The sequence below is a fragment of the Oryzias latipes genome, chromosome 4 (assembly GCF_002234675.1).
Source record: "Oryzias latipes chromosome 4, ASM223467v1".
Taxonomy (NCBI): Eukaryota; Metazoa; Chordata; class Actinopteri; order Beloniformes; family Adrianichthyidae; genus Oryzias; species Oryzias latipes.
The window spans coordinates 21,723,762-21,738,316 of record NC_019862.2 but is presented as its reverse complement, the minus strand read 5'-3'; the positions used below and the strand labels follow the sequence as shown (position 1 = coordinate 21,738,316).

The window sequence follows — 14,555 nt, the reverse complement described above, 5'->3', positions numbered from 1 at the left end:
TTTCTGATTAGTTTCAATGCATCTTCATTTACAAAAAATGTGCTTTTCTTTCAAACATATGAACAATTCAAAGTGACCAATAACTTTTAAACAGTAATGTAAAAAAACAGACACATTTTTCAAATATATCAAGAGATTTACATGAAAGTGAAGATTTATAAAGCCATATATCAAATAGTGTCTGGAGACCAAGATGCTTATGCCAAAAACTTAAAAAATGTTGGCATATAAATGGAATTTTGTATTTCAAATGTATAACAGTTGTTTTGGCGTTAGCATAGTTATGAATACTTTAGGCATTCATGGCCTCATGTTGTCATTTTGTTAAAAGTCTTACATTTTCCAACAAGTCCAACTTTTTTCTGCAAGAAAATGAAAGTCATCCGTTTACAGTAAGAATCACCAAACAATACACGTTTAATTTGAGTTGATATATCATCTAAAGTTAAGTAAAACAACAAAAATATGTACATGCAAACAAAAACCATTTCATTCATAAAAACTTTTTGTGACGTTTCTGAATAGAAACTTTTCAGAGGCGTTCGGAGAGACTTGTTAGAATTATTCATGTTTTCATGTGAGCTCAGTTTCATATTTTGTTCACATTTGACATAATTTTCATGCTGCTTCTGAGGAACTCCAGTCTCCTAACTTCTGATCTGTGTTAAATCTTCTGATGAGAGTGTCCAGAGTCCTCGCTTTGGACTAAAAGAGCGCCATGAAAAGCAGTTTTTGACCCGTCTCACACGTGGGTGGTGCCAGCCCTCAGTGGTGAGTGTGGGCGGCCTCTCTGTTTCTCCTCCTCTCTCCTCTTTCTGTCCTGGAGGAAGCGAGACACTCTTCTGATGGTCTGGAAGGTAAAAACGGCGCCGACGGTGTACAAGATGGCTGTGATCAGAGCAAACAGAGCCACGGCGGCATCTCCCCCGCCCACACTGCAGTTCATCCAGGTGTAGCCATTTCGGGAATAAAGCCTCTCGCGCTGCTTACACACATCCGTGGAGTTGACTTGTATCACAAAATGAAGGTAGAGGCCCACAGCTATCACATAGAGGACCGCCCCCACCACCTGGAACCCAAACGACCCCTTCAGTAACTTCTGTGACATCAGATGGGGCGGCTTGTTCCCCGCGACCACAAACAGCAGTGAAACCACCCCAAAGGTCAGGCTAAAGGCCACGCCTCCGTAGACGCCTGGCGCCCTCATCTGGCTGAACTGCATATCCAGATTTCGGACCTGCTCCAGCTCAGTGCCCTGCAGGTTGAAGTTGGTGTTGATGTCAAAGGTGCTAAACCCGCCCATTGAGGACATGCCGGACATGACCATCTGAGCTGAGACCACGCAGATCAGAACCAGGGCGTTGGTCAGGACAGTACAGATCAGCATGACACCTTTAATAAGAAGAAAGAGCAAATTCAACTTATTTCTTAGACTAAATGACAAAGTTTTAGAGTAAAACATAAAGAACACATTTAGAACCAAACCTTTGTTTCTTTCTAAACCATCATTGGGATTTTCTCAGGATGTTTTTTCATGTGTTTAAGGCTCGTTCTCCACTTCCTCATTTTAAGCTCAGACTTGTAGAAGAACTGAACCGGTCAGTCCAGTTTTGGTGGAGCAAAGAATGAATGAATTCTGAGAACCAGAGTTCTCTCTAATACTGAAGCTTTCATCTTTCCCTCTCGGTGAAGCCGCTTACCTCTCCTAGAACAAATGTTTGTGCATTTGGAAGAACTCCGAAACGATTCCCGGATACTCCTGGGACGGGAATGGGAGTCTGATGGGTAATACGGTGGCCGAGATGACCTGGAACAACAACAAAATGATTTTTATTCCAAGCATGGTCTGAGGTGGCTGCAGCACAAATAAAAAAGGTCCACCGTTTGGATTTTAGGTTAACAGAAAAAAACTTAAATAAAATAAACAAAAAATTCACTCAAAATCAAGACGTGTCCAGACTGTTCTGTTAGTTTTATTCTACGATGCATGGAATATGTGTTTTGCAAGGCTCAATACCTCCTCACAGGCAGAAGGCCGTGTTATTTATACACAACCTTCAATTCGGAAAATCCATACAGTTTAACAATAAAGTTTTGCAGCATTAAAACTTAAACTATAAAATGAAATCTAAAAAAATATTAAAATGTTAGTCAGTATTACAGCAATATAACATAAAAGTTAAAAAAAAAAAGACCGAGGACTAATTTTTAGACTCTTTATACTCCCCAGTGAATCTCACTTATGTTGGAAAAAATTAAATGAAAGAAAGTATTTAATAAACCAAGATTTGTAGGATAACAACTCCATGTGTGAACACACACTAATGCAGTGCTTAAGTGTTAGGTATCCTATGGAGACTCACCAGGGTTACATGTACGTCCTCTTTGAGAACCATTTCTGCATAACTCACAACAAAAGGTGTCCCACAGGGCTCTGTCTTTATACCCCTTGTTTATCCAATATTTCAGTTTAATTTCAGTGATATCTCATCTCATATCCAAATGAGAGACCATATACCATATGTTGCTCAACCCTAGTAAGACTTAAGGAGCCCAAATGATAATGTAGTAAAAAAAAACACATAATAGTCAAACTGTATGACTGAAATACTAATCTGTGGTCATGAAATAGTTAAATCATTTAAACCAAAAGTTGTGACCACAAAATACAGATAATGATATTCACATCTTCCCAGCTGGGTAAATAAATGGAGTGCAACTTTGCTGGTAAAGCAATCTGGCCCTTAATACGCTCTTTAATATTCAATTTAATTTAGTTTAATTTATATAGCCCAGTATCAAAACACAGTTGTCTCAGCAGGATTCACACCAATAACTGTACAAAAACTGAAAATCCGTCATAAAATATTAACAATAGGTAATTGATAAATTAAACTAGACAGCCCACAGACCCTCTTTCTTCTTCTATGGTTCAGCCTAAAGTAAAACTCAATCCTTATGTCTCTGTCCATCATGTAGCATTACTCTATATTGTTTTTCTTGTACAACAGACCAAGTAAATCCATATGAATCATGTTAGAATTATTTTGTGGCCAGGATTCAATATTTTGTTAGCATATTTAAATAGTTTCTTTGCTAAAATGTATTTAATTTTTGTACCATATCATCTGACGGGATTCACCGATACAAATACAGATACAAAAACTGCTTTTTTTTCAACTCCAAGTAAAACCTTCTGGTGCTGAAGATCCAATGGTGGGAGCACACTTCTACAGTGGGGCAAAAAAGTATTTATTCAGCAACCAATTCTGTAAATTCTTCCACTTAAAAAGATGAAAGAGGCCTGTAATTTTCATTATAGGTAAACCTCAACTATGGGAGACTAAATGAGAAACAAAAATCAAGAAAAATCACAGTCTGATTTTTAAAGAATTAATTAGTAAATTATGGTGGAAAATAACTATTTGGTCACCTCCAAAAAAAGAAAGATTTCTGGCTCTTACAGACCTGTAACTTCTTCCATAAGAGGATCCTCTGTCCTCCACTTGATACCTGTATTGATGGCACCTGTTTAGACTCATTAGCTGCGGTTACATGCGCAAAATATCTTTATTGGATCAATGGTCGGATTAGAATTCAACTGTGCACATGGGCCCAGAAAAACTTTTTCCGATTAGAACAAACGTTCACATGATCACACTTTTGGTTGGAATAAATCATTTGGGCATGCGCTGTAGTTGGAAAATACCGGAAGAGGAAATGTGTCCCACTGTAAACAAAGTGAGCTGCCATATACATGTATGCAGCAGCTCGGTAATATACGAGATGATCTTCTAAATGTGCTTTTGTTAATGTTATTAATATTATGAAGCGCCTGTTTGCTCGTCGTTTTATTTTATATTGGAGCCTGTAGGCACTCCAAAGCTTTCTCTAAAGCACCGCACCGTACAGTAAACCAGAGCAGTAGTGACACACAATCGGATCAACAATCAGCATAACCCACCTATCTTGATCGAAAAGAAATTTTGATCTGAATGATCGTGAGTATTCCGAACGGCGTGCTTACATGATGCATTTATCTTCCGATCAGGTGTTCTTTCCAATTACTTTTGTCCATGTAAACACAGCTACTGTCTATAAAAGACACCTGTCCACAACCTGAAACAGTCAACACTCCAAACTCCACTATGGCCAAAGAGCTGTCTTAAGACACCAGAAACACAAATTGTTGACCTGCACCATGCTGGGAAGACGTAATCTGCAACAGGTAAGCAGCTTGGTGTGAAAAAAAAAATCTACTGTGGGGGCAATTCTTAGGAAATGGAAGACATGCAAGACCACTGATAATCTCCCTCCATCTGGGGGTCCCCACAAGATCTCACCCCGTGTGGTCTTAATGATCACAAGAACGGTGAACAAAAATCCCAGAACCACATGGAGGGCCTTGTGAATGACCTGCAGAGAGCTGGACCAAAGTAACAAAAACTACCATCAGTAACACGCTACGCCGTAAGGGACTCAATAATAATTCTGTCTGGTCTGCAGTACCAGACGTGCCCCCCTGCTAAAACCAGTACATGCGTCTAAAGTTTGCTAGAGAGCATTTGGATGATCCAGAAGAGAATTGGGAGAATGTCCTTTGGTCAGATGAAACCAAAATACAACCATTTGGTAAGAACTCTACCCGTCGTGTTTGGAGGAGAAAGAATGCTGAATTGCACCCAAAGAACACCATAACCACTGAAGAGCACGGGGGTGGAAACATCATGCTTTGGGCTGCTTTTGAGCAAAGGAACCAGGACGACTAAGCCGTGTAAAGGAGAGAATAAATGGGACCATGTATCATCAGATTTTAAGTGAAAACCTCTTTCCATCAGCAAGGGCATTAAAGATTAAATCAGGCTGGGTCTTTCAGCGTGACAACCATCCCAAAGACACTTGACTTAAAAGAAAAAAAGACTTTTGTTTTTAATAGACAAAAACTAGGAGTCTTTACTCCAAATATGAATAACTGACAGCTGTTGCCACACTCCACAATAATAATGCATAATATTCAGCAACTGGTTATCTAATGTAATGAGGATGCTGCTAATAAAGTTGCTAAAACTGTGGACTGTTTTTTTTAAACACATTTAGAATTTACCAGTTTAATTTTTATGCCTTTATCCGTTGCACTTTAAAAGTCTAAAGATCGCAGTTATGGGTTAAGCGAAAATAGAAATCACATTTTGACGGTTCCTTCACAATCTTTGTACAAATAAATTTTAAAGCAGCTACATTATTTTACAGAGGATAAAGATAAGTTTTGCACTCATAGGTGAAACTCTAAACTAAAAATAAATAAATCGGATGCCCCCGTAGCCCCATACAGGCTGGTTCTTAAAACTATCGTCCGACATCAAAACAGTCTGGGGCCTGAAAAGGGTTGGAGACCACTGCCACACAGGATCTTACAAATCCTGACGCAGCAAGCGAGATACAGACCATCACACTACCACCACCGTGTTTAACTGTTGGGAGGTTGTTTGACTAAAATGCTGTTGGTTTGACATTTAATGTAATGGGACAGATGTGTTAAAAAAGAGTTCAGGTTTTGTGTCCACAGTCTAGATTTGGTTTCTACAAATTGAAAGTTCCACTCCGATCAGATCTAGATCAGGGCTGCAGTTTGGGGGCAAACAAACCTGCTGTTGTCCTGCGATGAGGCCTCCCCCCGGTCTCGGTCCAGTCTGTCTCGGTCCCGGTGATCCCGGTTGGAACGGGACGGATGACTCATACCTGCTAACCGAAACTGGCACAGAAACTGGTTATGAGCACCGAAACTTAAAGGGGAAAAAGCTGAACAAAAAAGCTAAGGGAATTATTCGCTGTTGTTTTTAAAAAACAGAAAAGTGTACAAATTAAGGTGTCAAAACACTTGACGTAAGACTGTTCCCTTTGACGTCACTTACGTTTTCGCGGAGGAAACGTAAATACACGAAATGTGGGCTTTTCGGCGATAATTAGCGTGATAACAAACGACATAGATTAGGAAAACGTTAGCTAAACGTTTATCAAACATTTTACTAAAGTAAACAGTACCGAAAGCACACGTCACAAGCAGGTGGAAGTTTAACACAATAAAAACAAAGTTTCTCGAGTCGAACGAAGCGTGCCTCTCGTTTTAGAACAAACTAATCTCATTTCGCTTTTGTAGTCAAAGACAAACTAACCTTAAGGTCAATGAAAACTGTCCAAAGTCCAACTCCAGCGTTCTTTATTCCCAACGATTTAGACTGTGGTTGTGTGTTTGAGCTCCTGAACAGCTCCACTACACCTGGCGGAAGGGGCGGAAGACAGAGCTGCAGGTGAGCAGGTCCCGCGGTCACCGCTGGAGCGTTACGTCACTGACGCAGAGCAGCTTCTCACAGCTGGTGTGAATCCGCCGCACTGTCCCTCGAGAGCAAAGAAGCCTCTGTTTTCAGGGAGAGTTGGCCTTTCGTTGACAACATGTCTGAAAGCATGTTGTTTATGTCTTTCCTTTGTATAAGAAAGAGAAAGCTTCCTACTTTTTGGCCTGTTAACCATTTCAGTGCAAAAATCTACATTGAAGCATCCATATTATAGTTTTTATGACACAAATGACCCTGAAATTGATATTAAAGGCAACAATCCCGTAGAAAAAGCTTATTTTTGAGTCAATATTAGTATCAATATTGACGAAGATTAAGAAACGATTAATACAAACTTCTTTAAAGCATTACAAAAATAAGAAATGCAATCATTTCATACCACAAACATTTTAGCTTCAATAATAATAGTTCAAAATACGTTTTTTGGATTCTTTCATCTGTAATACCTTTCTAACTGCTGTTCTCATTTGCCCCCCTTCCACAGTCTTCTGATTTAAAAAATAATAATAATAGAAAAACTCCACATTTGACTTCACTTTCTAGCATCCTTAATTCAAGTAAATCTGCTGCAGCAGGTGAATCCTATTTGGCACACACTCTTTTTTATTTTGAAAGGAACTTGTATGTGCTGCTGTCAAGACAAAAAGTTACATTTTTGTTTAATGGCCTCAAAAACATAAATAAAGTGCATTTTTTCTAAAGATAGGACTTTGCAGGGTTTTCGTCATTTAGAAACTGGATCACTTAGCTTCAAGTATTGCAGACCCCTGGTCAAGTAGAATTAGGTGGAGGAGGCTTCGTGTCACAAATTTTAAAGATAGAGATTTAAAGTAGTATTTGATGAGAAAGCAATAGACATTCTTTATTGACATCTGTCAAAGCTTTACTCTTGGAAAAGGTCTTTTACAGTTGTTGCTTAAATAGTATGGAACAACACAAGTAGCAAGGGAACAAAAAATAGTAAGAGAGTAAAACAATCAAAAGAAAAGGAACAAAAAAGTGTAACAAACAACATAAAAGGGTTGAGCTTTAGCTGTGAATCCTGCTTTAAACCACTCTTGAACCAGAAACCATGTTGAAGGCTGAAGCCAAAAAGAACTGGAGTATGGCTTCAGAATATTTTTGTACAATTCTTTTGGAATTCAAAGTTTTAAAATATGGAGAAACAAAACTGTTTCAACAACAACCTCTGCTTTGTGGAGCATGTCAGCTGCTGGTGTTGATCCAAAGTCGTCCACTAGAAGGCTTTAGAGCTCTTGATGTTTGTCCTGGTTTCTTTCCCTTTTCCAGCAGGACTTGGTTCCTGCACACACTTCCTGGTTTAACAGCCACAATGTTCCTGTGACTGACCAGCCATAAAATTCACGCATCCTCAGCAATGATTGACATGTTCATATAGTTTACACCAGGGATCTGCAACCTTTAATACTAAAAGAGCCATCGGGGTCTCTTTGTCCCTGATTAAAACCTAGTAGGAGCCACAAAGTCTTATTTCAATCTTTCAAAAATTGGGATTCTGCTTTGCTATTGTATTGATGTTACTTTTCAAATGTATATAAATTCTTTTATTTGGCATTAATAAAACCACAAAAATACACGTTTCTAATCTATTAAAAATGCAGTTTTTCTCTCTGTTCCAAGAGCACTTAAGATATACATTTAGAAATGTAGCTAATCTAAATAAAATCAGTGCTGAGTAAATTTTTAAAATTAGGGTTACTGTCATTTTATTTTTCTTCAGTCAAAGAGCCACAATGGAGGGGTAAATGAGCCACATGTGGCTCAGGTTGCAGATCCCTGGTTTACAAAGTTTTCAAAGTCCCGGTTTTTACTTCATAAATTCATGGACTCATGTCTGCATTGTGGTGAGAATGCTTCTTTTTATAGCAGGAAATGCAATTTATTAAATATCTCGTTCTTCACTTCCTCACATTCTGCTCAGACTTGGAGAAGAACTGAACTGGTCAGTCTAGTTCTGGTAGAGCAGAGAATGAACGAATTCTGAGAACAAGAGTTGCGCTAACCCTGAACTTTTCCCTGATGGTGACGCAGTCTACCTCTCCTGATACAAATGCCTTTTATTTTGGTGACAATCTGCTGTATCCTGTCTTGAAACTCCAGCCTGTGCTTTGGTGGAAAGTCAGGATAGGTTTGAGATGACCTGGGAATGAAGATACCGATACGGATTGGACTACCACCTCATCTACTGAGGAACTTCTACAGAGCCACCATAGAGAGCGTCCTTTGTCTGAGTGCGACGGTGTGGTACTGGAGCTGCACCACTCAATACTGGAAGGACTTGGCACAGGAGACTGAGAAACAGCTTCTTCCTCAGAGCTGTGAGGTTCCACCCCCCCTCCCCCTGTTTAGTTTAGAATTTACCTATTGAATTCTATGACTTCATGATCCTTATGATTTTATGTTTATCATTATTATATATATTAAATACTGGTATGAAGCTCTTTGAGACGACTATTGATATAATATTGTTTTATATAAACAAAATAGAATTTTTTATTTATTTATTTTTACAGTTTTGTTATTAACAAAAAACTGTCCCCTACCATCTCAAATGTCAGAAACATCTGTTTATTGCTCCTTAAGTAAAAGGTAAATGAGTTACTGTATGTCCTCCATCGTTAAACTGGTAAATTCTCCATCGAAAAAAGTCTCAAGAACACGTTAAAACCACCAAAAACATAATTTTGTTGGCCTTTTTGTCTCTTTGACCTTCATTAGTAAAACCTGAAAATTTAAAGAAAAGACAGACCATTATTTCTTCCCACTAGGAAGTGAGTGGGTTAAAAAAGTGGCGCATACAGAATTTTTAATATTATTTTTTAGGAGGAAATAATGTACATAAAACACATTTCTTTAACAAATAGTTGTGATTTCACTTTTTAGATGTCTATGAAAAAAGCATTTGGATTCTTGAACAAATGCTTAGTCTAGCACTGTGTTGGTATTTCTCTTGAAGGCCAACACCTCCTGAAAAGAAGAAGCTTATTTGCTGTGGCGGATTCACACCAGCCAAGAGAAGCTGCTCTGCGTCTGTTCAGTGAAACTCCAGCTGAGGCGGCAGGACCTGCTCACCTGCAGCTTTGCCTTCCGCCTCCTCCGCCAGGTGAGATGGGTGGAGCTCTTCAGGAGTTCAGTCAGACAGAGCAGCCGCAGCTTAATCGTTGAGAGAGGACGTTTTAACGGACTCTGAACTTTCTTCATCAACCTTAAGGTTAGTTTGCCTTCTGACAACAAAAGTGAAATTTTATACTTTTTGAAAACAGTACAGTAACAGTAAGCTTTAGACTACAACCTACTTCAGCACTTATTAAAGCATATTTTCATTACTAAAATATCTACAGGCCAAAGTTCTCTAAAGCTAATTTATTGTTGAATACCACACTTAAGTTTGCTAGATATAAAAATGGCAGAGGCAAAATTCTTTCTGTACACGCATGCATATTTCTGTCTTTTCTGTTTGGGTGGTAAGGCACTGTGAGGTCTTTGATATAGGATGGGGTCATACCATGTCAGGCCTTACGGGTTAGCAGGAGGATTTTGAACTCGATTCTAGAATCAACTGGGAGCCATTGAAGTAAAGCTAACACAGGAGTGATGTGATCTCTACTGCTACTTCTAGTTCAATCTAGCTGCTGCGTTCTGAACAAGCTGGAGACTTCTTAAGGAACTCTTAGGACACGCTGCTAACAAAGAGTTACAGTAATCCAGCCTAGATGTAACAAATGCATGGATCTTATATTGTGCAGGTGAAAAAATGTCATTTTACACATCTGAGATATGTGAGCCTTAAATGATAAATCCTGGTCAAATAAAACCCCTAGGTTTCTAACTGGAATGGAGGCTATACTTTCACCATCCAGGGAGACTATCTGAGCAGACTGAGCATATCTAAGGTTTTTTGGTCCTAAAACTGAACCCTGTGGGACTCAATAGCTGACTTGAGCCCAACAGAGGACTATCCATTTACATTGACAAACTGGTACTTATCGGATAAATAGGATTCAAACCATTGGAAGGCAGGTCCTCTGATCCCTAGGTCCTCCTCTAAATAGATTTCAACTTGTTTGACACAGACAAAGAAAAAACCAGGAGACATTTTCTCCTCGGAGAGAGCTTGAATAAGGGAGGACCATAAAACAACATGCCTTCAGACATGTTGTTGCTGGGACGGACTTACCATTAGGCAAGGGTGGGCGAATGCCTGGGGGCCCCCAACACTTTGGGGCCCCTGAGCTGAACACCTTCATACAGTTGTACAGTTTTGATCCAGATTACAGCTCAAACAAAGACGTACTTGGATTTGTTTGTCTACACCTGGATGCATCAGAATGGAGCGGAGCAGGGAGCTTGTAGCCTGCAGATGTACCTGTCACAGCTACAAGCTTTTTCAAACAGCATTTTTTCATCTTCTCCTGATTCACAACAATTTGAACAATAAATACTGAGAAATGCTATTTTCAGCCTAATTTTCTTTATACATGTCCTCCATCGTTTGAAAATGTCTCAAGAACATGTTAAAACCACCAAAAACACAATTTCTGTTGGCATTTTTGTCTCTTTGTCTTCATTAGTAAAACCTGACAATTTAAAGAAAAGACAGATCTTTATGTGTGCCTACTAGGAAGTGAGTGGGTTAAAAAATTGGCGCATTTAGACATTTTTTAGGAGGAAATAATTCTTTAGAAAATAGTTATGACTTAACTTTTTAGATGCCTATGAAAACATTTGGATTGTTGGACAACTTCTACGTTTACCACTGTGTTGGTATTTGTGTTGAAAGGCCAACACCTCCTGAAGGCTTATTTGCTGCAGCGGATTCACAGCAACCAAAGAAGCTGCTCTGCGTCTGTTTAGTGACGCTCCAGCTGAGGCGGCAGGACCTGCTCACCTGCAGCTCTGTCTTCCGCCTCCTCCGCCAGGTGAGGTGGGTGGAGCTCTTCAGGAGTGGAGTCAGACAGAGCAGCAGCTTAATCGTTGAGAGAGGACGTTTTATTAATGGACTCTGGAGTAATTTCATCGAACTTAAGGTTAGTTTGACTTTTGACAACAAAGGTGAAATTGGATACTTTTTGAAAACAGTGCAGTGAACGCTTTAGACTACAACCTAGTTCAGCACTTTTAAAGGCACATTTTCATTGCTAAAATATCTACAGGCTAAAGTTCTCTAAAGTTAATTTATTGTTGAAAAACATATACTTATGTTTCCTATGTACAAAAGTGGCAAAGGCAAAATTCTTTCTGTACATTCACACACTTTTCTGTTTTTAAAAACAACAGCAAAAGGATTTTTTGGTAATCTACATTTCTTTAAATGTTTCATGATCTCGGTGCTCAAACTAATTTTTCTTTCAGTTTCATTTAGCAGGTATGAGTCAACAGACCGGTTCAAATCAGGACAACCAGGGCGCTGATGGAGGGAAGCAGGAGGAGACAACCCCCCTCAATGAGACTCAGCCTCCAACACAGAACAGAAGGTTTGTTTGGACCAGAGCTGCCGTTCAGTCATGAAAGTCTGTAAGAACGGTGAACGATCAGAGGTGTTACGTCACCCATAGCAAATGCCCTAAATAAACAAAGTTAAAAAAAATAAAAAATTCTAAAGTATTTGGGATGTGGATACAAAGCCTTGGTCATAACTGCTCAGGGTGTCTGCAGGCAATAAATACACAAACCTGTTACGGACATGTTGGTGACCCGCAGAAAACATCCAGGTTGTAGATCGCTTGGTGAGACTCTAAGACAAAAGTGTTCACGAACATTTTTTCCTGTAAACGACAATTTGTGGCAAACACTTATACAACATGTAAGGATAAGTAGGTGAGACGCAGACGTGTCGTACTGATTTTTCATATTTTTCAGCACCCCCACAAATCCTGCAGACTACGTTAGGGACCTGTGAGTTCACGTGATAGGTGTGTTTTCCGCCTGACGCATAGAGATGAGGAAATTGAGACAATCAGAGCGAGCAGAATTTGTGTGCACATCTTTTGGCGTCCTACAGCCGGAATTTCTGCGGGTTCCTTTAGGGGCCGGTAGTCACACCTCACTGACGACTCGAGTGCGGTGTAAGGGGCATCTTATGACAGTGTGACTTGTGCGGTGCAAGTGCGTGCAGCTTACAATAGTCCTACAGACACTTCATGATACATTTACCGCTCGCACGACAATGGTACGCTCCACTTTTATGACGTCCCCAGAGGGACAGTAAGACACACCTGTGGTGTGTAAGATATAGCTGCTCCTCTCTAGGACCCTCTACGGACCTGGACAACCCAAAGCACCCTTAGGGTTCAATCCATGTATGAGTGCATGTGTCTGAGGCTTTGGGCAGCTTAAGAAGTCTAAGAAATAATGTTTCTTTTTGTCTGTTTTTCCAAATCATCTAGATCCCATCATACCTTACGTTTCAGGATTTTGCGGGTCCTGTACAAATGTATGGACATTTTGACCAGGAGAGGTAGGCATCTTCACCGTCAGCGGAAGGTTCAGTGTCAAAGAGAAACTTTGCTTCACCAGAACTGGTCTGACCGGTTCAGTTCTCCAAGTCTGAGCAGAATATGAGGAAGTGGAAAACGATCCTTAAAAACATTTAAGAACATCTAGTCTGGAAGAATCAAAATGTTAGTTTAGAAAGAAGCACAATATGGTTTCTTCTTTGGCTCTAAATGAGAATCAAATGTTTTCTTTTTTTTTAAAGCTATTGTGCTGATCTTTGCCATCCTGACCAACATCCTGGTCCTGGTCTGCGTGGTCTCAGCTCAGTTTGGGATTGTGGACACCAGCCTGAACCTGCAGGGCACTGATCTAGAGCTGGTGCGAGATATGGACACGCAGTTCAGCCAGAAGAAGCTGCCAGGCATGTACGGAGGCGTGATCTTCAGCCTGATCTTGGGGCTCGTTTCGCTGGTGTTTGTGGTCTTCGGGAGCAAACCCCCCCTGCAGATGTCACAGAATTGGATGAAGGCAGCGTTTGGGTTCCAGGTGGTGGGGGCGGTCCTCTATGTGATAGCTGTGAGCGTCTACCTTCATTTTGTGATACAAGTCAACTCCTCGGATGAGTGTAAGCAGCGTGAGAGGATTTATTCCCGAAATGGCTACACCTGGATGAACTGCGACGTGAGCGGAGCAGATGCAGCGGCTGCTCTGTTTGGTTTGATCACAGCCATCCTGTACACCGCCGGCGCCGTTTTTACCTTCCAGACCGACAGAAGAGTGTCTCGCTTCATTCAGGAAAGAGACGAAGAAGCAAAGAAACAGAGGAACCAATGAGGTCAAAACTGAGGGCTGGCAGCACCCACGTGTGAGAGGAGGCTCCTTTAGTCCACAGCGAGGACACAAGACACTTCCATCAACTGATTGTATCTCTTAAGATTTGAGCTAATATACTATCATTTAACTCTCTAAACATGTAGTCACAGGCTCCAGTTAGGCAGAATGAGCTACTGTGGTAATATAGGCCAAAATGTGACGTCCTCGCATGTGGATGCACAGATCAGAAGTTTACAGAGCTCCATAGAAGCAGCATGGAAATGATGTCATAGAGAAACTGACCTCTAATCGAAAACATGAATTATCTTAGCAGTTTGTGTTTATTCTAACAGACATCTGAAAAGTGTTTCTGATCAGAAAAACAAACAAAAGAATCAACAGTCTTTTGTTTTTTGCTTGACTTTAGGGACTTGGCAAATGGAATGTTTCTAATTTGATTTTTTTTACTGTAAAATAAATGAATTACATTTTGTGATAATAAAAAAAGTTTGATTTATTGCTATTAATTGAACATTCTAAAAAAAAAATGGCTGTCATGTTGTTAAAGCCAAATTCTGACCCTACAATCGAGTGTTGCAGCGGAAATAGAGACTCATCAGACCAGACATCGTTGTTCCAGTCTTCTATTGTCCAGTTTTGGTGATCCTGTATGAATTGTAGCCTCAGTTTCCTGTTCTTAGCTGACAGGATGGGCACCCGGTGTGGTCTTCTGCTGCTGTAGTCCATCTGCTTGTAGGTTGGACGTGTTGTGCGTTCAGAAATTCTCTTCTGCAGACCTCGGTTGTAACCAGTGGATATTTGAGTTCCTGTTACCTTTCTATCAGTTGGGTCTGGCCATTCTCCTCTGACCTCTGACATCAACAAGACATTTCTGCCCACAAAACAGCAGCTCACTGGATATTTTCTCTTTTT

The 14,555-nt window shown here is 40.1% G+C and overlaps 2 protein-coding genes across 4 annotated transcripts; one reads left to right on the top strand and one right to left on the bottom strand.

Moving 5' to 3' along the window:
- LOC101167443 (MARVEL domain-containing protein 3) lies at nucleotides 1–6,367 on the bottom strand. 2 transcript variants are annotated; one of them, XM_004068225.4, is made up of 4 exons: nucleotides 6,174–6,367; nucleotides 5,646–5,752; nucleotides 1,701–1,807; nucleotides 1–1,392 (listed from the first exon to the last, which is right to left on the bottom strand). In XM_004068225.4, exons 2-4 carry the CDS (start codon nucleotides 5,735–5,737, stop codon nucleotides 743–745), a joined length of 849 nt encoding a protein of 282 aa, XP_004068273.1. In that variant the 5' UTR covers nucleotides 5,738–5,752; nucleotides 6,174–6,367; the 3' UTR covers nucleotides 1–742. The 2 variants fall into 2 exon arrangements, with proteins under 2 accessions (XP_004068273.1, XP_020558213.1); XM_020702554.1 differs by lacking the exon at nucleotides 6,174–6,367 and adding an exon at nucleotides 5,913–6,123.
- Nucleotides 6,368–10,873: 4,506 nt separating this feature from the next.
- On the top strand, nucleotides 10,874–14,145 carry LOC101167197 (MARVEL domain-containing protein 3). 2 transcript variants are annotated; one of them, XM_011474267.3, is made up of 4 exons: nucleotides 10,874–11,401; nucleotides 11,727–11,848; nucleotides 12,761–12,831; nucleotides 13,072–14,145. In XM_011474267.3, the coding sequence occupies exons 1-4, from the start codon at nucleotides 11,084–11,086 to the stop codon at nucleotides 13,641–13,643; spliced, it is 1,083 nt and encodes a 360-aa protein (XP_011472569.2). In that variant the 5' UTR covers nucleotides 10,874–11,083; the 3' UTR covers nucleotides 13,644–14,145. The 2 variants fall into 2 exon arrangements, with proteins under 2 accessions (XP_011472569.2, XP_023810169.1); XM_023954401.1 differs by having other exon boundaries at nucleotides 11,322–11,401; nucleotides 11,737–11,848.
- The last annotated feature ends 410 nt before the right edge of the window (nucleotides 14,146–14,555 follow it).

Excerpts from the sequence above, each read along its gene's own strand:
- LOC101167443 (XM_004068225.4), bottom strand. The coding sequence starts at position 5,737 with ATGAGTCATCCGTCCCGTTCCAACCGGGATCACCGGGACCGAGACAGA. Across the intron at positions 1,808-5,645 it reads TCATCGCAGGACAACAGCAG|GTCATCTCGGCCACCGTATT; the intron begins GTTTGTTTGCCC and ends TTGTTGTTCCAG. Across the intron at positions 1,393-1,700 it reads AAACATTTGTTCTAGGAGAG|GTGTCATGCTGATCTGTACT; the intron begins GTAAGCGGCTTC and ends TTCTTATTAAAG.
- LOC101167197 (XM_011474267.3), top strand. The coding sequence starts at position 11,084 with ATGCCTATGAAAACATTTGGATTGTTGGACAACTTCTACGTTTACCAC. Across the intron at positions 11,402-11,726 it reads GTAATTTCATCGAACTTAAG|TTTCATTTAGCAGGTATGAG; the intron begins GTTAGTTTGACT and ends TTTTTCTTTCAG. Across the intron at positions 12,832-13,071 it reads GGACATTTTGACCAGGAGAG|CTATTGTGCTGATCTTTGCC; the intron begins GTAGGCATCTTC and ends TTTTTTTTAAAG.